Below are 24,698 nucleotides of genomic sequence, written 5' to 3'. Positions count from 1 at the left end.
AGTAGATTAATACTTAGACACACACAAATACACTATCTGTTTCTAAATACACACATTTGCTTTCTTATTGTATAACAAGACACAAATGTGCATGAGCATTTAGTCAAAAGGGTGAACCGCTGTGCTGCACTAACAAAAGCTCTGGTCTCTCCATACTTGCCTGTCAAAAACACAAACACAGTCCTGTTGCTCCGGCCCTGCGTTTGTGACGAAGCCCTCCAGCAAACCGGGGGCAAACACAAGCGCACACACACAGTCTAGACTTATGTCTGGCCTGTGTTTATCTGTGCTGATAAAACTACAGCAAAACACCAAAAATAAATAAAAATAAAAAAGGACACCATGAAGAAATCCTTGACTTATTTATTTCTCACAGACGCTTGTGGCTATTTGCTGGGATGTTGTCACTGCTCTGAGAAAGTGGGCCAGCAGCAATTTGAGTAACCAAGGTCCCAATCGACAAAGCCCCAATTACATCACAGCAATCCGTAGTATCATTCCAGCGCATGTTGAAAAAGCAATCTGGGATTGTTGTAAGGAAACTGTACACCAAATACTGCAACCTGGCAAATGACGACAGGAACTACCAACATAAAAACAACAGCCTCATGCAACAGAAGGATGATAAGTGTGGACATTGGCACAGAGTAGAAATGAAAAATGTTGTACTTTTTTCAAAAATGGAGAACAAATGCCCACAAACAAACAACAACTGAAGTCCGCTGAAGTACAGCCCTGGCAAAGCATCACAGAGGAGGAAACCCAGTCTCTGTTGATGTCTATGAGTCATTGTCTGCAAAGGATTCTCAACAAAATATTAAAGATTAACATTTTATTTATGATTATATGTATTTGTCCAATTTAATATGAGCCCCTGAAAATGCGGGGACTGTGTATGAAAATTAAAACTTAAAGTCTGCACTTTAATTTCATCTTGATCCGGATTTTTTTTTTTCAGTGTTCGGGTGGCATACAGAGACGAAATTATGAAAATTGTGTCAGTGTCCAAATATATGGACCTGACTGTATATGCAAACTGGTCTCATCAACTGAGATGCAGTGTGACTGCAGAATCCCAAAATATCCACAAATGCATAATGTAGTTATAGTACACTTAAAGTAATAATATACAGTCAGCTGGTCGAGTTCAATCAAAGGGAACGTTTTGAGCCCATTTTAAACTGAAGCAGATACAAATTAATTTCTTATTTATAAAGGGAATAAAATGATCATAATAATCATGATCAAACGTCTCCCGCAAATGTTCAACAAGCAGATCTTAAACACATATTAAAAACTATGCCACATTTAAATACATGTTTAAAAAATATGATGTTTTAATTGACATGAAGGCCAATCCTTAAAAGTCATGTTAAAACTGTATTTAACTTTCTGACTGCAAATTCTTATGTAGTTTGCAACTTTAGTACCACAGCTCATTATGATTTATCTTGAAGAAGAACTTACCAGAACTAGATTCTTCCCTACACTATTAGTCAAGCACTTGAGCATTTAAAAGTGTCATGGTCTGTGTAGTTAATCTGCTCATTAATCTTTCAGTTTCTAGAATAAAAGAGTCCCAGTGTTCATAGAAAAAAAAAAACTTTCACCACTAGAGTGAGTGATTTTGTGATGATCTCTATAAAACACACACACACACACACACACACAGGCTCAGTCTGAGTGCAATAAACAGACCATACTGTGGAATATTTAAACATCAATGCCGTCCTGAAAAACTGATTTTCTGGAAGCTGAACAGAGCATCAAGTGCACTGATGTTGACATGTTGTGGCTCTCTCGAGAGAGTGCCGCAACTTTAACAATCTGCACAAATTCTCAGTCCTGTGACATGTTTTTGGATTCAGTTATGGCCACGGGAAATCTTCCAATCAAATAAGTCTCATTTTGGGTTCTGATATAGCCCATGAACAGCTGCACTGTGTCATTAATGGTTCATGAATGTCTGTGTACACCAGGCAGAGAGTAACTAAAATATCCACATATTAGGAAGATGTCAAATGTGTGTATGCTAGTATTTTTAATTACAAATGTTGCAATTATGTTTTGGACTGTGACTGTGATTAAAAAAAAAATACTATCCCTAATTACATATTGCTACAACTGTGATATTAAAGGGATACTCCACCCCAAAATGAAAATGTTTTCATTAATCACTTACCCCCATGTCGTTCCAAACTGGTAAAAGCTTTGATCATCTTCGGAACACGATTAAAGATATTATGGATGAAAACCACCCGGTTTACATCCAAAATCTCTTAAATTGTGTTCTGAAGATTATATAAGCTTTTACGGGTTTGAAACGACATGGGGGTAAGTGATTAATGACAAAATGTTCATTTTGGGCTGGAGTAACCCTTTAAGCCTAAAGATCTAAAGATCATAAAATCACACCTAAACGGCAGAGAAAATGACTAGACAGACACAAAGCAAACCAGCCCAGATGCAAGAGTATGAAAGCATACAATGTGGCTCCTTCATTTTGAAACACTCAGCATATGCAGACATGGCAAGTAAATTAAAACACAGCCATTTGAACTTAACATCAGAAAGTGTTTTGATTATTTTTACAGCATGCTAAAAAGCACCAAAGCATTTTGCCACTGGGATTTATTAAAGACATTTTGGCTCCCTCTTGTGGCCAATGCTTAAATAATGAGTCCAAGTGAACCAGCTATTATTACTTCAGAATCTTAAACAAATCGACTCAGCATCTGGTAACAGAGGCTTTCATTCAAGGTTAATTATGGTGAAATTAAAGAAACAGCTGGGACAAAGAAAGACCTTGACTGGGCCAAACATTTTTAAAATCAAAGAACGAACGAAACCACTTTCAACAGATTTCGATAAATAAGAAAAACACCCCAGCTCCATTAGGAGTAATCTCTCTCTATCTCTCTTAAAAAAGACACAAACAAACATTTGATTTAGAGCACTTTCTTGAAATGTGCAAAAATGCTCAAAGCATTTTGGCAAGATGAATTTGTAATTCTCATGTGCTTAAATGCTATAACGTTAAACCACTGCCGACACGTTTTAAATGGCTCAAAAATAAATCAATAAAATCCTCAAATAATTAATTTTCCTTAAAACACAGATCAGAGGTGTGCTGAAATGGAAGTGATTTTATTTTATTTTTTCCTGAAAATTTCTGATGCCTTATAAGAGGTTTTACCTGTGCTAGATTGGATAAAACAGCACAGACGTGCTGACTAAAAAGAGCACATCAAATATTAACTCGAGGATAGTAAACAGAACTCTGGCGGTGCGTATCAAAGGCTTGTGTTCTTCTCTCTTCATGTTGTGATAGTTGAGGCAGAGCAGAGGTGGGGGCGGGAAGGATTTCTGTCTTAATTCCCTTGAGTGAGATAAGATTTTTCTAAAACACCTCCATTGAAGACGGCAGGGAGAGCAAAATGAGAGAAACACAGAGAACGAGTCAGCTGTGGACAGAAGACGGCGTTCTTACCGTAGTGTGCTTGGAAGGCTTGGGGTTTGACTACATGACTGCAGTGGCTGCACATGACCAAGTAGAAGTCATCCTGGGAAGGACATTGGCCAAAGATGGGCATGTCTGCAAAAACACACACAAAACACTCATTAGCAGGTCACAATGTTTTGTGTTCTTCTGACACAGCACGATGAGACAATTAGAACAACGCTGCTACTTTCAGCTTTGCATGACTGTAGAAGCCAACATTATTAATTAGCTCATTAGAAAATCTTTACAATACAAAATGAATGATCCTATCTCTCAAAACTATAACTCTGAAATGTCTTTTAAAAAAACGATATATTTGAAGAAATCAAATATCAATTTAATAATTCAAAAATAAATTTGTGAATAAAAAAATAAACAGATAATTTCCAATTCGTAAAACAGACATTTTACAACTGTTTATTTATACATTTATTCATTCAAATATAAAAATGTAAATAAATCGCTTCTGAACCCTACAAATAAATAAACAAATAAGTTAATGAGCTCAAATGTTTAACATGCAAATGGTCCAAGAAAAGCAATTTGCATATGCTACATTAAAATTTGGGCAATGAAATTTAAATATATTAAGTGTACTGTTTTTTTCCACAACCATTCAAAAGTTTGAGGTCAGTAGTAAGCTTTTTTTTTTTTTTGAAAAGCAAAATTAATAAAATGATTCAGCTAAGATGCATTAAATTGATCAAAAGTGACATTAAAGACATTTACACTGTTAGAAAAGATTTCCATTTCAAATAAATGCTGTTCCTTTTTAACTTTTTTTTTTTACTTTCTATTAAAAAAACTTTCTATTGTGTTACAAAAAGCACAAATAGATAAGAAATATTTATTGAGCATCAAATCAGCATTCTAGGATGATTCTTGAAAGATTTTGTGACAGTTTTTAGTGTATTTTGACCAAATAAATGCAGACTTGGTGAGCATAAGAGACTTCTAGGAAAAAAAAATCTTACCAATCGTAAACTTTTGAATGGTAGTGTGCATTAAACTACATTTTTAAATAAATGAAATCAAAATCACACTTCACAGAACTATACTGTATATTACAGAGAAAATGTGTTCAGGTTGCGTGTTCTTGCTTATTGTGAACAAACAAATTACTTCTCGCTAGATTCATTTCACTCCTGATAAGGACCCACAGCATAATAGACCTAACCAGTGAAAAGAGCCTTAAAGGTGCACTAAGCAATTAAAAAAAAAAAACACTTTTGACCACAGCGCCAGACCTAATCCCAAAACACACTTGCAGCCAATCAGCAGTAAGGGGCATGTCTTGTATGACAGAAAGAAGAGAGTGCTTAATTTGAGTGCACAGATGGATAGTAGCAGATCGACTATAGATAGAGAGAATTGGAAGATAAAAAAAGAGGAAAGTATCAGAGGAACAAAACATTAAAAAGAAGCGTTATGATCAGGCAAGAGGTAGGACTCACGTAAATATCGGAGCAGATTTCCAGCACTGGAGAGAACTCAAGGAGTGGGAAGGGCTCAAATCGGACATTGTACTTTTTAATTTTTTTTACTTGAGTAACGTTGATTTTGCTTTGTTTCACACAACTTATCTGTGTTGGCTTTTGAATCGAATCAAAATAGGGGCGAGGTCCTGTTGGAGGTATGGCCATGTTCGTTTTACTGCTTTTAAATATAAACATTGTTTAGCAAAAATGGCTTAGTGCACCTTTAATTGAATATTCCTCATCTGCCATCAGATCATACACACACAAAATGCCTAAGAAAACTTGTTTCCACAGTGCACACCAGTGTCTGTCCACTACTCTGTCTGTTCAGTTTATCAACAGCCCGGTTCGGGTGAGGCCACCCGGACCATTCCGGGGATGTTCTGGGAAAAGCGTCTGGGCGAGTTCATGTGGTGCATGGGGTCACCCGCAGCAGCGCTACTCTGTTTTCATAAAAAAGGAAACAAATAAGTGATAAGGGATAGCCAGCCACCGCACCAGCATTTCAAAGGTTGCCTGGGGAGTGAGGAAAAGTAATTGAGTGGGAGAACGAGGAGAAGAAAGAAAGTGAGATTGCAGATTAAGAGTGGCAGTTGTAAAGTTGTGAAATTTCTGCAAGGCCGAAAGATGATAAACAAGTGAGCTGAGGAGAACCGTATAGTAGGTGGCATTTGGCTTTCAAGATTTATACTTTTAGAAAGTGCTCTGAATTGACAGCAGTTTGTGGAAAGCTGTCTACCCAAACCACACAAATAAGTGCACTGAAAATAGATGAAAGCAGTGGAAAAAATATCTGCACATTAAAAAAGCAAGAAAGAAATCACTCTTAGTCTCTGCTATTTAGTGAGGCTTAATGCGGACCTTGCTACAAATGCAAACTACCTGTTCCAGGCACTTTAAGAAAACATCTTAAATACTTGATCTGTCTTGAAGTAGACAACAAGCAAATGACCATTCTCTAAAAAAAACACGAATATACGCTGAACGGGGGAAAACAACATTATTTGTTTAAAGGAATAGTTCTCCCAAAAATGACAAAATTAGTTAATTTTTGTTGAATGCCGTTATTTCTGTTTTCTTTGTGCAAGCAACAAAATCACAGTCTATATGTGTTTTTATATCTTGATTTATACTAGGGATACACCGAATGTGTAGCAAACAGAATTATTACACAATGAAAAATGAACAAGAAAAGCAATGTGTAAATGCAGTTTAAATGTTTTATCCCCATTGTTTTTTTTTTTTTTTTTTTACATTTGACAATATATTAAATACATTTTATACATAAAAATGTATGTACTTTATAGATCAAATCTGTTATTTACGATAAAACTTTTTTCAATCCTGGCTGATGTTACAAGATTTACATTCTAGTGCATGTCCATCTTTTTGAACTGTTCTTTGAGAAAAATGCTATAAAATCAGTTATTTATCCTTGCACTGAAAGTGAGTTTTGATCTGAAACATGACCTAGCGTTGACACGTTGAGCCTTGGTGCTAGAGATGCAGCTTTCTTTTTTTTCTGAAAAATTAATTAAGAATAATTCTTCAAGATCAGATATTCACCATGGTGTTGAGAATGTGTTTGTGTGAACCATGGCCTAGCAGTTGACAAATGGAGCCTTGAAGCTCAAGCAGCAAATTTGGGTTTGATTCTAGCATGTGTCCTTTTGAACTTAATGCTATGAGAACATTTATTTATCATAACACTGAAAATGGGCTTCAGTATGAACCGTGACCTAGCATTTTCGCTTGCTGAGTTGTGGTGCTTACGCAACAGATGCAGATTCGATTCTGGCTTGTCTCCTTTTTCAGACTAATCATAAAAATAAAAATAATATACTAGAAGCTCTGATCTGTCACCATGGTTCTGAGAATGTGTTTGGGATGGAACTGTTGCCTTGCAGCTTTGATGCACATGCAGGAAACGTGTTTTTGATTCTGGCTTGCATCAGAATCCCCTTTTCTCCATCTCTCTCCTCAAGTAACGTGTCTCCTACCTTCTTTCATTGGGTTAGATATTGAAAGCAGATGCACTGACAATATATCTTCACATTAAAAAACTTGCAACACCGGTTATAATCACTTCATAAAAAACAAACTCAAGGCATAAATGAGCTGCAAGCATAATATTAAGAAGCCTTTTGTTGGCTGATGTGAAGCTCAGAGAGGCACTAACTGTCCATTAGTCTGAGAGGCAGGAGGTTAATTAGTGTGAGTGATTAAATGAGGGGAAAGGAGCAGGGCTATGGCCGCTGTTCCACTGCAACTCCAAGGACACAAGGACACTCCATAAAACATCACCGCCTGAAAAGATGCCATCGAATCGTCAGCGTCACCTGGGTGTACCTGTGCTCTTCTAACAGTGATCACCACCAATCAGAAAAAAATAGCCTCTTTAGGAATTCACAAAAGATCACCATCAAGAAGTAAATAGCCAAGGCTAGGGTTTTTTAATCCACAGCTGTCCTGATGCCGAGTGAGCTGTTTGTTAACCTAAATCTAGTCATTTTAACAGTTATAGATATGCCAGTATATGACAATGACAGACTGATATTTAGCAGTTTCATTGGACATAAAAAGGACTAGATGACTCAACATCAATTAAAAACCTCTAAAATAGCACCTTTTGTGCAATTCCAACTGATCTGTGTTTATTTTCAAACAAAACTATTCAAAAGCAGAAGCGTCATCTGAAAAGGTTAAATAGGCTACATGATTTATAACTTTATCAAATATCAGTTTCTGGTGTAAGATGTATCTAAAGCAATTTATGAAAATGTCTGCGGATGAAATATGAAATTATGAGCATGTCATAGGTGAACTTTTAAAAGTTTGTCGTCTAAATTATTTTTTTTAAGCGCTCTTTTATGCTCACCAAGGCTGCATATACTACACAATCAGTAATAAGTCGTAATATTACAATTTAAAACAACTGTTTTCGATTTAATATATTTAACATTTTAATTTATTCTTGTAATGGCAAAGTTTAGTTTCTTGAAGGCACGACAGCAGCTATTACCGCAGTTTGAGTGTCACATGATCCTTCAGAAATCCTTCTATATGCCGATTTGCTGCTCAAGAAACATTTATTATGACCAGTGTTAAAAGAGTTGTGCTGTTTAATATTTTAATGGAATAATAATTATTTTCAGGATTCTTTGATGCATAGAAAGTTGAAAAGAATAGCACTTATTTGAAATAGTTTTTTGTAACAATGTTTATTCAAAAGTTTATACTGTCACTTTGAATTAATTTAATGCATTCTTGCTAAAGTATTCATTTCTTTAAAAATAAATAAATATATTTAGTATTACATTATATGTATATACACTCCATATTATTGAAACTAGGTCTTTAAGTTAGTTCAACTAATTAAATTAAATAAGACACAACGCATCAACCAAACAAAGATGCCCATCTATTGTATGCATACATACACTTCATATGATTTACTAAAAAGCGTCTTATATTTTATTTATATTGTGGGGATTTTTCTGTGGGAAATGTTCACAAAAACACAGATGTTGATGCACATTCAAGTCATCTCAGTTGGCAAGGTGTATTTAAATAGGAAGTCACTACTACACAAGGCAGCACAATGCAGATATAGTTCTCATACAATCAAACTATACAAATGCAAATGGGTAGTTGAGCTTAAGGACCTATTTTTCAGAAGGTTACATGCTATATTTTTAACTACAGCTTTGAGGGATTCCTAAAGAGAGAAACATCAATTTCAAAGAACATGAGGAGGATGGTGTCCTTTAAAAATTTCAAATGAGCTTTCCGGTGTTACATCGAAATAAAATCTGAGCCTTAGCTCTCCTCCGGGTATCAATCCCAACATTAGACAACAACGTGCTTATGACAGCATATCAGAGACGCTCACTCCATCAGAGCCGGGTTGACTTGACATGAAAACCACAGATATTCTAGTGTCTTCTAATCATGCATCTCAGGTCTGAGAGGAAGTGGAGGACAGACAGAATGTGCTGAAAGAGAGAGAATGGAGATGCGGAAGAAAGCTATGGATATGAAAATGAAGCAGGCAGAAAAGAGGGAGAGAAAAAGAGATTGTGACAAAGCGAGAGAGACACAGAGATGGCGATAAGGTGAGAGGGAGCGACAGGAAAAGAGAGAGATAGAGACTTTGAGCAGATAATTTAAACATCCCTTTCATTGTCATTGATAAACAATCTAGGTAGAGAAGCTCTTAGAAGCCCAGTGCACGAACACACTCTCAGGTTTAACTCCACGCCTGGCGTGTCTGTGTATCCTCCCCACTCGCTTTTCCCCCGCCTGATGAAGAGCTGCAAGATCCTCACCACACATCTCTCCATTCAGTCACCTTTCACTGATTAACATACAGCAATTGTGCATATGCAAAATATAGTGTTCCACTGTTTATATGCGTGTGTTTGAGGGAACACCAGCTTCTGGAGGTACAATATCTCCGATCCTGCTGGTTCAGGTGGTTTTTGAAAGTGAAAACGAGGACTGGTAATCTGTTAATGTTATATACATTAGTGTTTTGCGATATGGTCATTTTTCAGATCATCATATCGTCAGCCTGTGAGATTGACGATACACAATATTATCGTGCATGTGTGGAGCAAGAGAAAGACTCTTTGTTCTTGTCATAGCAAAATTGTTTGGTGTTTTAAACCGCGCAGGTGCGTGAGCCTATGGAATCACCAATAATCGAAAAAATATACTTTAAAACATACTGATAAACTAACGGTAAATATAAAAATACTGTATATTCGGACGCAACTGTCTTATCGCGCATCCTGTGACAAATTTGCTGCATCTGCGCACAGAAGTTATCAGTCTAAATGTTCTGCAGAATCAGTCAATGGTGAAAATCAATAGTAGATTTAATTTAAAGTCCAGCAGTTTAACACTAATATTGGACATAAAACAACATGTTAAATATAAAGTATTCAAAACAGGTAAATTCATATATTTGGAAAAGTTTAATTGAACTGATGCATCAGTCATACAGCGCTCGGGACCGCGCGTCTCATGACAAGCCTAATGCACAACCACAGAAACAAGAATCAGATGTGTTCTAACATAACTGTGGCATTTAACTCAGTAAGTGAGGGCTCTTTGTAATATTGCACATATAGACTGTTAAGATTACTCGTTAAAGTGCAATGAAATACCTTATATCTGCAGACGATGTACGTCTGTTTGTGGATGGAGACTTTGTAACAGCCAAAACGTATTGTGCATGCATCACATTATAGTGCGGTGTACCTGAAAATAACAAGGCGGCAGAGCGAACTTCTTATCCATAGTGGTTCTCACGTAGTCTTTCTACGTCATCACCATATAGTGTGTGTTATAAGTGATCAGTCTTTTAAGAGAAGGACTATGTGAGAACCACTATGGATGAGAAGTTCGCTCTGCTGCCTTTTTATTATTTTGTCTTTATTTGTAACGGCAAGTAAGAGTTAATCTCTCCTGTGAGAAGAGCGCGTTGTCGTGTAACAGCCATTAAATATGTGGGACACCAACTTCTCGTTTTTCAACACGCGGTTAGCTATTCTGGACCTTCAAGTCAAGAATAATTTTTTATGGTTCTTATAATAACAAATAATCAGGTACAACAAAAGGCAATTTGAAGTAAAATTTCTCTAACCAGAGGCACTCGATTTCATTTACATAAACAATTGATAATTAGGAAATAATAGTCAAATAGTTATTAGATTATTTTGAAAAAGAAACAGTGCAAATCAGTGACTGCACTAGGTGGATACCTTTAGTTTGTTAATTCAGGTTTTAACTAGCTTTCTAAAACCGCATATTTAGACACAATTATAGTTAAACAAGGAAATTGTACAACTCATTTTACTAACAGGCTGGCATCTCAGTCTGCCACTGCAACGTTACACTAGTATTAATACAGTATCTCTAATGATCATTCAGGGAAAACTGAAATGTGATGTTCAATTTTCTACCCTAATATTCTTCCTTGTACCTGTCTATGTTTTCAATACTGTTTCAGCTTCAGCTGATAATCAAGTTTTAAAATGACAGTTCACCCAAAAACTTTCTATTATTTACTCACGCACATTTTTTATCAAACCAGTCTGAATTACTGTCTTCTGTTGAACATAATAGAAGATATTTCGAAAGATGTCTCAGTGTTTTTGCTGTTTGTTTTTTTACCAATGGTCAAGTCAACGGTCATCAAAATGGTTTGTTAATCAACCCCTTTCAAAAAAAATGTTAAGTTTCCATCTTACAGAAGAAAATATAGAGGTTTGGAAAACATGAAGGTGAGTAAATAAAAAATTAAAAAAAATTATGTGACCTGTCACCTTAATCATTATGAATACATTATATCTATACAATACATGTATGTTTTAAGGATATTTTCTTTTCACCCCGTTCCTGACTATACAATAAAATGTACTGCTCTTAAGCTGAGGCATAGAAGTAATAACGTCCATATATACAGCACAACATACGCTGCTTTAAATACATCCTCACACATAACTATTTTAGGCATAAACAATTCTGAAACGGAAACTAACGTCTTAATAAAGATGCGTTTGAAGTGTTGACTTTACTCTGACTTGTGAAAAGATCTGTTTAAAATTAAATCTTAATTTAAATAGAAAACACTAACTAAAGCTCAACATAAAAACAGCAATGATTTCAGTCCATACAGACAAAAAGGGGTTGTTTTTCAACCTACATAAGCATAAGGTTGATATATCTGACAGATCACTGTGCGACGACTTTGGGTCTTCCCAGACGTAACCAATTCACACTAAATTGTGCAATGAAGCAATGGTGCACATGATAGCTCTATTGTTGGTCAAAGCAAATGCACTGTTAGATAAATGCCCTGACAGGTACAGTATCTCACACTTCCTATACTAACAGAAAAGGAACGAGAAAATGGCCTGGTGATGACACGTTTATAAACTTCATGGCAACTAAGTATAAAGCTAAGATTTATTAGAATGATCCACATAAAAGAGATTCATAAGAACAGCCAAGATATCTACTGTAAGATGTAATTTGCTTTGCTGGGGTTACTAATAGGCTTGTTACACCTATTTAATTTAAAAAAGGTGGATTTAAAAAAATCTGATCGACAACAACCTTGACCGTTACACACATAAATAAGAGCTAACAAAATTGGCTGCTAATTATAGCAAAATAAAATCATCTTCGACATGAAGCAGCTAGTTGACAATTTTTTTTTAATATACATGAAACATTGATCTGAACTGAAATTATATGAGTTCAAAAAGGTTGCTGAGGGGGCTAGGAACACTAAAGAAAACCCTGACCTCTCCATGTTCAGATTTCCCTACTTATTACAACAGTGTACCAAATGAGCAAATGCATGCATTAAACACTGAATTATTGGGATACAGAAAAGTTTCCCAGATGAATGGCTAATTATACAGCAATGTTTCTGATGGTTTACAGAATGCCACAACTGACAAATAAAAATACAGTGTAATAAATATGTATAATTCTACATAATTCTGATTTCATAATTCTGCCAAAAAAGAAAAAAAGTGGGGTGATCAGGACTTTGACTTGAAGCAGCTAGTTAATGAATAATTATTAAATAAATATATATGAAACATTGAACTGAGCATTATACGAGCTAAAAAAGGTGTACAGAAACATATAATTCTACATATGATTTAGATTTCATAATTCTGACATTTAGGCTAAACAATTAGTGTATGAAATGGTTGATTTACCCAAACATATTGAGCATTTAGGTTTCTAATCAAATGTCTTATAGCTGTTAGTACACATTTATATCATTTCAAGTATGGCAATTACACACATATAGTATGTATTCTACTTCAGCTACTTTCTTTTCATTTCAATTCAAACTCACAAGTTCTAACATGCAACTCATACCTGTATAGAAACTAATGTTCCTACAGAACTGCCTATGTAAACACGAACACAAGAGCTCGTTTTAAACGCTCGTTACTATCGTAATAGCAGAGTTTTCATGGGTAGTTGTGTCAAAAGTCAGCTGCACTTGTTTCACGGCGTGCCGGTGAGTGAAAAGTGTACACACAGCACCAAAACAAAAACACACCTTTGACCAGAGAAAGCAACACTACTTACCGTCTCTGCAGAGTCTCATGGCTTCACGATTTTTCCCGCACTCTTTCAAACTTTCCTCCAATTCTGTACCTGAGGAAGCGATTTGGATCGAGTTACATAAATAGTTAGACTTGCTGGCTTGTTCTCGCGTTTCTTAATATTTCAAAACTGCACGCAATCGGGCAAAAGCTCGCGATCTGACGCGGCTGCCCGCTGAAACGCAATGGCCGACGGCGGCCGATCAACTCACCGTCGCTCCCGTAGAGTTTCACAGCATCGACCCAGCTGTTCCAAGGCTGTCCCAGCATTATTTCAGGACTAGGCAGGGATCTGCGCTCCGCAACAGTCGCCATTGCTGTGGAGGCTTCTCCCCGCTGCTTCAGCTGCCTGGCCGCTCTGCGCTGCTGCTGCTGCTGGCCCCCCCTGACGTCATCATCGGCCCTTTCCGACATTCTTTCCGCTACAATGTAACAACACAGCAGTGAGCGCTTAAGGTGGCCGAGCGGATTCCTTCAATGAATGACATTGAGCCGAATACGCGATTCAGTCGTCTTTGGTTCCCCTGATGCGTGCTGCACTAGGCGGCGCGTCTCGAAACGTACATTAAGAGCAGATTACTGATAAAAGTTGAAGAACGACCTCCAAACTTTCTTTCGCTAAGGCGTACGTGCTTAATAGTGAGGAGATCTGGGTTTCACTTGCGTGTGTGGAGAAATGTTTACCATATTATGCCGTCACACATATTATAGGTTTCCATTTAAAAGGTGAATCAATTGTCTAATACCGACGTAGACAAAAAAGAAAACCAGCCACTGGATGATAAATAAGATCCTACTTTTGAGAAAAACATGACGCCTGCTCCTTTGAACGACTTTGTTTGACCTACAACAAATGCTAACCTATTTAATCCCCCCAGTACTATTTCTGACCAATATGTGGCGTTTTTTTTGGTTGTTGTTTTCTTAGATTGAGGGGTCTAAAATATATTGTCTGTGTTTTATACAGTTATCAGCTAGAAATCAAAATGCAGACTGTTTTGATTTCATGTGATCATTTTTGCATGACACAAGTCACAAGACCAGAGCTGTTTCATTTCAGTTTATCCCCTGAAAGGAAGCACGTGAAACAATTATTACAGATACAACTACTATATCTAAGACATACTTAAATATTTAGATTATTTTTAAACGGTCTATTATTATTATTATTGCATCATAAAAGGGATAGCTCACCCAAAATCTCAAGTCAATGGTTTGATTACATTCTTCAAAATAATTTTGAAAGAAACCACTTACAGGTTTGGAAAACCACGAGGGTGAATAAAATGTTAATTTAAAAAGTGAAAATACTGTCATTAATTACTCACCCTCATATCATTCCAAACCCATTAGACCTTCGTTCATCTTCAGAACACAAATTAAGAATTTTTTTATGAAATCGGAGAGCTCTCTCAATCTCCATAGACAGCAACAAAACTGTATTGTTCCCAGGTTCAGAAATGTATTAAGAAAATTGGTAAAACAGTCTATGTGAAATCAGTGGCTCAACTTAAATTTTGCGAAGCTATGAGAATACATTTTGTATGCAAAGAAAACAAAAATAACAATTTATTCAACAATTCTTCTCCGCCGAGTTACGTCATTTTGGAGAGCATCCAAGAGCGTATTCGACATAATCAGCAGTGTTTATGCTTAGGGGAAAGTGTATTTATGTGTTTTGATACTCTCTAAAATGGCGGGAGACTGTAAATTGTGAGTAATTATTGACAGAATTTTCATTTTGGGGTGAACTAACCCTTTAAGATTACTTCATTTAAAACATGTTAACACTACATGTAAACATGACAATGGTCACACTCATGACCAGTAAGAAAACCCAGAGTCCCATTGTGGCTGATTCACAGTTACATTAAAAAGCTAAGTAAAAGTTGAAAGAAACATGCTTTTATTCTTGGATCATCATTCCGTTTTGACAAGAAGTGCTTATTGTTTGCAACTTTCTAATGGATCTTATTCAGCAAACTGATGAATAAATAGACTCTGTAGTATCCCGCTGGTTACATTTGTGACCAGAAATAAAACACAAAAGGACTTTCAAGATTTTTTTTTTTAAATGCATGCAGTTTGTTACATCAGGCCTATCCAAGGAACAAAACAAATCTGTTCACAAAAAAAAAAAAAAAAATCAAGAATGAAAAAGGTAAAAAAATAAAATAAAAATAAAAATAAATAAATTGTGCATTTGGCAGGCTATTTTAATAACAGTCATGGATTAATCATTTGATGCACTGAGCATTGTTTTGTCACACTGGTATTATCATATCTAGATTTTCAACACAGTAATTTATCTAAATAACAGTCTGATTCAGTTGCACCATTGCTGCAAATCTTTGCCAAACTTTGCAAATTTTCACAAACACAATCTGGTTGATAAAGTTAGATGTGTAATTAAAAACTATGTCATTAAGCATCAACAAAAAATGTCCACACTTTTTGCGTGCTCTAAAATTAATGTACTCTGATTAGCCATATGTTATGAATCACATTTTGGAGCACAGACAATGGCAAATAAATTCTAGGCTATACTTAGCCATTTCGCCACTTGCAAGAATGTGTCTCATATACAATCAAGTATGTCTGGGCAATTCGTCTAGAATAAGAACAGATAATAGAAGCAGACAGGTTTTAATCGGATGCAAAATAGCTTCATGTCAAATGTGTGCTTTATGCAGTCATTGCCTAATGTGTTAAGCACAGTTTATACGATATGCAGAACACCTACTGCAAAAAATTTTTGATTAATAGGATTTACTCTATTTTCCCTGCTTGAGTGTATTCTAGTCCTTAAACCGTGGGTTTTTTTTTTTTTTAGACTACAGTTTTACAATATGAATCTACTAACAATTTACTGTCATAGTCCATTGAAGGAACAGCTCAACCAAAATGAAAATTTGCTGAAACTTACTCACCCTCAGGCAAGCCAAGATTTTTGTTTACTTATCGGAACACATTTGGAGAAATTTAGCATTACTTACAAACTGAGAGTTCAAACATCTGGTAAAAACATCAAAATGATCCACAAGTATCCACATGACTCCTGTTCATCAATTAATGGCTTGTGAAGTGAAATGCAGTGTGTTTGCAAGAAACAAATCCATCAAGATGTTTTGTTGCTTCAAGTTGAAAATGAGTCATCTATTCATAATATTGTTTTCTCCAGTGAAAAAGTTGTCTCGTCTGAATCAGCAGATAAATCTGTACTGTGAAATTTCACCCATAAGCAACAAATAAACTTTTCTTAATTATGATTTTTTTTCTTACAAAGACTTAGCTTTTTTTCTTCATGAGATATGAATTGACTGACTGAAGTGTCTTGTACTGATGGCACCCATTTACTGCAGAGGATTATTTTGGTAAGAAAGTGACAAAGCTAAATTCAGTCCCTCCAGGATTTCGTGATTTTGCGATTGCTGAATTTATTGCAAAATCAAGAATTTGTCTGCAATTTTCACAAAAGATTGCATATTTTCATAGTTGCCAAAAATTTTCAGCGTAATTTGGGCTTAGAAGCGTCCCGTGACGTCATCGCAATGTGAATTCAGTCACAGAAAGGCCTTGCGTTCTCATCATGACCGATTTACAAGAGCTACATTGGATCTCGATCACGTGACACCGTACAGTGAAGAAAGTAGTCGAATTCCCCACAGAATCATTAACATCTCTGTTAAATCTTGTGAGAAGCATTCAAATTCAGCGAAGAATACGGTTAAAGCTACAGCTATCAGAACAAATGCCACTGATGTGGAAACCAGGAAAAACATTGTTCAATAAACACAAAATCTCCACCATTCACCATGGATTTAACAGTAAAACCACAGGAACAACTTGTGGCAGAAATGGTTTAATGTTTTCGAGTGATTTTAAATGCTGCACACAACTTTTCCCAGCACCTCAATGCTTTAAGCATAAACAAATTTTATAAAGTTATTTTATAATGTGATGATATTTGTTCATCCTTCATAGGTTTCCCCCATGTATAAAACTTTTAAAAAGTTTTATAATGTAGGAAAGCAAACACTTATTTAAAAATAATAATAAAAAAAGGTATGTAGATGTAGATTGCTAAAGAGAAGTACTTATAGGCCATTTCCACTCCATAATATAGCCTATATATTTTTGTATTCATTAAATTAAATTTAGACATTATGAATGACAGTTATAAAAGTACATTTTATGAGATGTAATATATTTATCACATGTGTAAGATGTCTGCTAAAGATCTGGGAATCCTCTGCTGTGTACTCTGATAAACGTCTCAGAAGTAGTTTACATGCATTCTAATAAATCTCTATTTGACATCTGACAGGAAACATCTTAGAGACGTACTGCAGATGAACAAGCACTCTTAAAAATACATCTTGCATATGTAAATGCATCCTTTACTTTACTGTCAGGTGCTGGTGCCACCTTCTGTAGAACTTGATGGCACCTGTGCTAGTGTCCTCAAATGTTAGTCTGGAGACCTACAGTGGTTCTCGAAGTCAGAAAAGTCTTAACAGTGTTAGAAGAATGTTCTCTGTGGTATATTTTCACTGCAAAACAATTAAACATGCCGCAAATTTCATCACAAATTTTGAGAAAAGCCACAGCAAAATCTTTATCATTTCGAATGTGAAAATCACACAAAAAAATAGTGAAATCCTGGAGGGACTGTAAATTACTCCAAATCTGTTCTGATAAAGAAACAAATCTAGATGGCATGAGGGCGAGGGCGTTTTCAGCAAATTTTAGTTTGTGGGTGAACTATTCCTTTTTTGTAGACATAGTAATACTTGTAATGGACTAAATATGACGAGTTGTTAAAAAGGAATATGTTTAGAAATTGTGAAATGAATAAAATATGCCCTTAAGTTTAATCAAATAAAACCTAGAGTGATATATTCATATATCACATTTTTGACATAATATTATTTCATACCTTGTCAAAAGTAAAAATTGCAACAAAACTGGTCAAGTCAAGTAGATCCTCATCAGCTATGGTGATTCCAGACTGCCACTGGTGAGGGAATCTGTAGCAAGGAAACAGATGAAGGGGTAGATTAATGTTAACAGCATTGTTTTAATAATCAGTGTATAATAATCACAGTTTAGGGAATTAGCCCTTTTGTTTTTTTTTGACAGAGGAGCCTAAGGCCCGTGGCTTTCTTCTCTACAGTTTTTACTAGCTCAAGATCTTCTTATGGAGAAGCCCGTAGCTACAGAGTAATCCAATCCAATAACGACTATCCCCGGCTAACTATCTGAGAGCCCTTCAGTTGACAGCCTGATAATCCGTCTCAAGGATAGAAAGCAACCAGTGAAAATGTTTTGACTTTCTAGCATATGCTCAGTGCAACATCAAATTCATTACCTATTTAATAGTATAAAATAAGCAGAATTTGCACTCCATGACTGTACTACAATCCATTTATGCAAATAAAAAATGTTTCTGGTACGTATTTTCAGAGTAAGTCCATACTGAATAAATTATAACAGACATGAGTAATTTCAAAACACAGAGAGAAAATAACAGATATGCACAAGATGCATCATTCTGATGTTAATTGGATGACTATCAGCCTGTTGTTTGTGTCAACGGAAAGTGATGAATGCATTACGCGTTGAGTATAAGTATGAGAGAAATGGAGTCTGATTTATAACTTAGATTCTATTCTACAGAACTATACAAGAATTGCAGTTTCCAGCACAAACACAGCCACTCTTGGTCAACACCTTACAGGGGGTGCATAGATTTAAACTAAAAACAATTAATATTCCAAATTTAGCATGCATTACTACAATAGCTTTGTGTGCTACATGAGATTTTAATTTGAAGAAACAGTCAAACTTGCTATTTTATATATGATTCATTTTATTATATATGAAACTACGTGAAAACCATATACCTATAAAATAAGACTTGATTTAAAATATTTAGGAGCTAAGTGTTAAAAGCAGGTTGGCAGACTCTGTAAACAGCCCTAATTTTCCTCTCCTCAATCATTCCCTTTTTGTATAAATTTTAATTTTCGACTTTGAGAGCCAATGCAAAATGTCATGTCCTTGAAGTTTTACAAGTGTTAAATGTTTACTAATTAAAATTATGCTTACAGCTCTGTTCGTTTCTAGCCCTGTCCACTTGTTTGCATCCACTAGATAACTTCAAATGAGCAAGTGCACTTGGGAAAGTGAAAGCAATAATGCCATTAGAATGGCTCCCACAACTTTTCCGTAAGGAATAAACACAGCGGCTTTGTCATAGAGCGAATCGAACTAAGTAAACTTTAGTATTAAATCACCAAAATAAAAGGTTACACACATAAGAGGGGGAGGGGGACGGCATCAGGTTTAGCTTCCTCGCTAACTGAGAAGCTGAAGCCAGCCATTGGTGGCACTGCTGTAGCATGCAACTGGCTAACTGGCAGAACAGACACATTAGCAGCTGATCTCGATGTCATCATTGTTCTCTTACCAGTGCCCTGGACTTCAGAGGTCCCGGTTGAGCTCTAGAGAGAACAAAGGCGCAGGCTTTAGGGCGTATTGGAAATGAAGATCAGTTCAAAGAGCGAGTGCAGTGCTCAGTGACTGTGGAGGTCTTTACCAGGTGCTTCCATGTCTGTTTACCAGGCAGCATTCTGGGACAAGAACGTCACTGACTGACTCCAGCAGCACGCATGCACCGTGCACGCCTGTCACTGGACGTTATGGTGGTGTGTCAAAAACGACCGCGCTGCCTGCCTAGAAGCATTTCTGGGCGTCGTTCGTGCACTTGCAACGCTCCCGTTTGTTTTTGTGAGTCGTTTGCGCAGTCGGGACGCGTTCGTATCAGCTTTTCAAGCGTCCCAGACGCGCCCTCGCTGCCCAAATAGGCTGTGTAGGTCTAGGTAGTCGGTTCAATGGGTTTTGAAACACAGCCTGCTACTGCACTTCGCTTTAACGCTTTTACATACATTTGGGGAAGTTAAAACACACTAATCAGAGGCGACACAAATTTGAAATGATATTGGCATCATCACAACGACAATAAACCCTTGCCGGTTAGGGATATACTGTCGCGATTTGTGAATCACTAAACCGATTCGATTCGCAGTGCAACCGACACCTTTAGAATTATGAACCAAGAACCGAAACATAACTTAGCTGATATGAATATAATCAAGTTTCGGAATGTATATTATACTAATGAATATTTTTTGATGTTCTAAATTACTTTGTTTGTGAGCTGAATCAATCGTTCTTTTTTAAACAGTTCTTAAAATAAACTGATTTGAATGAACCGATTCGCGGACCTACGACCACACTGTCAAAAACTACTTGACTTATATAGCAAGAGTTTCTCACGTTTGAAAGAGTCATTTGCGCACAATTGTGAAATGACTTTGCTGATGAGAGAAACCTGGACATTTAGGCTGAAACGGTTCGTGAAACTTTTGAATCGGATCTTTCGGAGAATAAGTTTGAATAAGTCACTCTGAGTCTGAACCGAGAACAGCATGTTTCACATATCCGGCGTTGTTATGTCGTAAAATAATTGCTGAATTGCTTTTTAACGGGTCTTTAAAAATAACTGTTCTAATGAACCGATTCTCGGAAATGATTCAGACTTTCCACCACTGTCAACATCTATTGAACTGCCAACACTTCTGGATATCACACGAATAATTTTGAAACGTGTGAATGAGCAATTTACCCACTACTTCTAAATTACTTCGTTAACGGTTGAAATAAACCTTGCAATTTAGGAAACTGCTGTGATTCGTTTTGTGGGGTCGGAGGGTTCATCCGTCTCGTTTGCTTCGCAACAGAGGCGGGGCTCTGATGCTCTGAGTGTCCGTTCGCGCGTATCAATAAAGTTTTTTTCAATCAGTTGAAGTTCAGTGTGCCTTTTTGGAGAATGGGTAGCATCACTGATGGTAAGGATTTCTTTGTTTATGTGTATTTTTGGTGTTTGTACGTTGCGTGGCAAATCACTGTGATTTATTATAACGGTGCTCCGGTGTATGCGTTTTTGTAAAAGAACTCAATTAAAATTGAGATCAATATGAAGAATTATAGCTAGTTAGCCATGTGATATGCTAAAACTGATGCTCTGTTGTTTGTTTGTGTGTGTGTGTATGGATAACACACACACACACACACACACAGATATTCATACTTACATCTAGTTATTTAGAAGACGCGTTATTAAATTAAATAATTTTATACAGTCTGCCAAACTTATATTTTAAAAATCAATTTTTTTTTAAAGTTTAGATGTTTTACTTTCTTGGAAGATTTCTTTGATCCACGACAGTCAGCGACGGTGTTCTTGACCATTTTATGTGACTGACATGCTAGAAGATTCAAACTTTAACTATACTCCAACCAAATTTGTTGATATGATGCATTTTAGAGCTTGAGCTGTTTTATGTGGTTTGTTGTGTAGTAAGCTTCAACAGTGCTTCTTAAATGGTATCTGTGTCTGTATCCTTCCACAGATGAGGTTATTCGGAAGCGTCTTCTTATCGATGGAGATGGAGCTGGAGATGATAGGCGCATTAATGTGCTCATGAAGAGCTTTACTAAATGGTGTCATTCCAATTTCTCACCAGAGGAAGGGTAAATAAACTCTTATTATGATCGGTGATCTCTCTTATGTCTTATAATGTACCTTATTGTACTGAGAGTAGTTACCATAGCCTTATGCATAATGACTTGGTTGTCTCTGTTGCTGCAGGTTCTCACAGTATCAGAGGATGTTGACATCTTTGGCTCAGTGTGAATTCTCCATGGGGAAAACCCTGCTTGTGTATGACATGAACCTGAAAGAAATGGAGAATTATGAAGCAATCTATGTAGATATCGGTAAAACCTTTAGTTGATATGCCTGTGTGGCTATGTCAGGTATCATTACGATTTGTTGAGTTGCTCAGCCAAATATTTTGGTTTCTTCCCTTCAATATAGAGAAAAGTATAACTTCAGCTCATGAAAAAATTGCAGAGTGCAAAAAGGAGATCCAGAGAGCTAAAAGGATACGAAAAAACCGCCAAGGTACAGTAAAGCTTCTTTGGAGAAAACTGACATTCTGTCCTTTTTATTGTTTTCTGCTCTGTTTTATCACTTATTTCTGGTGTTTTCTAATCTAATTCTCATTTGTAGAGTATGATGCCTTGGCCAGAGTTATCAAGCAACATCCAGACAGACATGAGACCTTAAAGTAGGTTTGAAATTCATGTGAAGGTCAAATCACATCTGTATTCGCATGTTCACTATGTATTAAATCTGTATATCCTTTATTAAAAAAATGACAATCAGGATGTATATCGACCCACCAGTTGTTGAAGTATTTTTGTGATCTTATTTCTGCAGGCAGCTTGAGGCTTTAGACAAAGAGCTTCAGCAGCTTTCACACATCAAAGAGAATGTGGAGGACAAGGTAAGAGAATGAGGAATTTCTTGATGCTTTTGTAGAAATACACCAGCATATGCTTAAATATTTACTCTGATTTTTTTTTTTTTTAACTATGTTCAGTTGGAACTTCGTAAGAAACAGTTCCATGTCCTTCTCACCACCATCCAGGAACTTCAGCAGACTTTGGAGAGTAAGTAGTTCAAAAGAATAAAGGCTAGACGCCCCAGATGTACACTGATTCTAAACTGCTTTGCAGTTACCAACTATTAGTTTAAGTTCCAATCGGGTTGTAATCATTTCCTGTTTTGTGGTCTAAATTTGTGTTTGGTTATCTTTTTAGATGATGAGAAGATGGATAGTGATGATACCCAGGAGAGCTCGATGGAAAATGGAGACTAGACTAACAATTTTCCAGCTTTTCTGGAGATGTACCTATCATCCTGTTATTTTTATTTCATTAAATTTTTAATTAACTTGTTTTCTAAATTCAGTCTCTTATTTTGATGTTGGTGATGTACAGAATTAAAGTGATTTCTTTATAAACTAAATCCAAGTTGTTTTATTTTAACAAATGACCCCTTCTAGGTAAAGGTTTGAGATAAAGCATCTTTGAACAAATACTGTATGCGTAGTAATCATATATCGTGCCCTTTAATCCAGAGGCTTAATTAATTAATTAATACTTTCATTTAGCAAGGATGCTTTAAAATGAAAAAAAATGATGATAAAGACATTTATAATGTTATAAAAGCTTTCCATTTCGGATAAATGTTGTTCTTCTGAACTTTCTATTCATCAAAGAAACCTGAAAGCTGTTTTCAACATAATAATAATGTTTTTGAACACCAAATCAGAATCATTTATGAAGCAGTCTAATGATGCTAAAAATTCAGTTTGAAAACACAGGAATAAATTACATTTTAAAATATATTCAAATAGAAAATAGTTATTTTAAATTGTAAAAATATTTAACAATTTTACTGTACATTGGATGAAATAAATGCAGGGTTGGTGAGCAGAAAAAAAAACATAAAAAATCGTACTGTTCAAAAACTTTTGACTGGTAGTGTACACTCGTAGCGATGAATGATAAGGCCCCTTCCGAACCTATGTCTGGAACTAAATTAATTTTAAAGAAATATAGCACAATCACACAAGGCGAAATATTTTACAGGAAGAAATTTGTTCGTGAGTAACGTACATTAACCAACAGATGTCGCTGCTGCTACAATAAAGAACATGACTCACTAAAACTAAATGCCTTTTAAGTCTGGCTGTCTGTCCAAAATGTTTAAGTTATACCTATTAAAGTCTACTTTTATTATTAATGACCAGGTTTAAATGCTCAGAACGAAGAAATCTCCCTCATGACAAGCGGAAGGTCAGTGTTAGCAAGTCTTGCAGGAGGACTCTGAAGTGCAGTGTCTGAGTGAGTTTGATGTTTTCAGACGTGCAGTGAGGGAACAGTGTGGACATTGGGGCTGTTTTTATGCTGTGCAGATGTACTCTACATATCTGACAGCAGATATGAAGTGACATATAGGCCAAGAGTGAAGTAAAGGAAGAGCTGCATAGCTGTCTTAATTCACAGAGCTCACACTCAAGACTGAGGGATAGTGTGAAGTCAATTTCTGCACTCATCTGCAATATCACGGTTAAGAGGCTTATCTCTATTATATGGTTTATTCAAAACAGGTAAAGGCTACCGAATGCATGATATCGGATTTCCACTGACTAATTACAGCTGAGCTGTGTTTCTCTGAATGCACAAAGTGAGATGTAAAGAACAGTAGAGCGTTACGCTTTCTATCACATCCTATGAATAATCTAGTGGAGTCCCAGCAGTCAGCTGCAGTGCTTCTAATTGGGTTTCAGATTTAAAATGTCTACACAGCCAAATTCCCCTTGCCCTAAGGAAATGGAGATCAGCTCTCAGGAAGACACATGGGAGCCAGATGACTCAGACTCAGATTGAAAGATATAGGGAGCATTTTGTCTCTGCGAGTAAACAAAACGTTCCCAGCATACTCTCATTGTCATGTGGGATGCCTCTACTTGACGATGTTTGGCCAAGGGCTTCAGTCATAATGGGCCAATCAAAAAAGGTATGAAAACATCGATCACTTTTCCTCGTTTTACAATGCGTCAGTGTCATTCGATCAAAGGGGATCATTATTTCCTCTTG

At 36.2% G+C, this 24,698-nt stretch overlaps 2 protein-coding genes across 4 annotated transcripts in view; one reads left to right on the top strand and one right to left on the bottom strand.

Annotated features, from left to right (window-relative positions):
- The window catches only part of LOC127968156 (ataxin-7), a 30,677-nt gene extending 10,432 nt beyond the window's left edge, over window positions 1–20,245 (bottom strand). Inside the window, exons 1-6 of one of the 3 annotated variants that reach the window (XM_052569103.1) lie at window positions 19,723–20,245; window positions 19,594–19,627; window positions 18,061–18,151; window positions 13,334–13,543; window positions 13,105–13,173; window positions 3,491–3,595 (exon numbers count right to left, since the gene is read on the bottom strand). In XM_052569103.1, the coding sequence (XP_052425063.1) occupies window positions 3,491–3,595; window positions 13,105–13,173; window positions 13,334–13,535 (376 nt within the window). In that variant the 5' untranslated portion in view covers window positions 13,536–13,543; window positions 18,061–18,151; window positions 19,594–19,627; window positions 19,723–20,245. Of the gene's footprint in view, window positions 1–3,490; window positions 3,596–13,104; window positions 13,174–13,333; window positions 13,544–15,668; window positions 15,733–18,060; window positions 18,152–19,593 lie in introns of all 3 variants that reach the window. The other 2 variants (XM_052569105.1, XM_052569104.1) reach the window with 2 other exon arrangements.
- A 40-nt stretch (window positions 20,246–20,285) lies between these two features.
- Window positions 20,286–23,061, top strand: LOC127968158 (THO complex subunit 7 homolog). The gene is made up of 8 exons (XM_052569107.1): window positions 20,286–21,034; window positions 21,599–21,719; window positions 21,838–21,965; window positions 22,066–22,152; window positions 22,261–22,318; window positions 22,471–22,537; window positions 22,634–22,703; window positions 22,854–23,061. The coding sequence occupies exons 1-8, from the start codon at window positions 21,016–21,018 to the stop codon at window positions 22,910–22,912; spliced, it is 609 nt and encodes a 202-aa protein (XP_052425067.1). The 5' UTR covers window positions 20,286–21,015; the 3' UTR covers window positions 22,913–23,061.
- Window positions 23,062–24,698: the final 1,637 nt, after the last annotated feature.

This window comes from Carassius gibelio, chromosome B11, assembly GCF_023724105.1.
Source record: "Carassius gibelio isolate Cgi1373 ecotype wild population from Czech Republic chromosome B11, carGib1.2-hapl.c, whole genome shotgun sequence".
Lineage (NCBI taxonomy): Eukaryota > Metazoa > Chordata > Actinopteri > Cypriniformes > Cyprinidae > Carassius > Carassius gibelio.
Note: the sequence above shows the minus strand (reverse complement) of the source record. Positions and strands in the feature narration are given on the sequence as shown.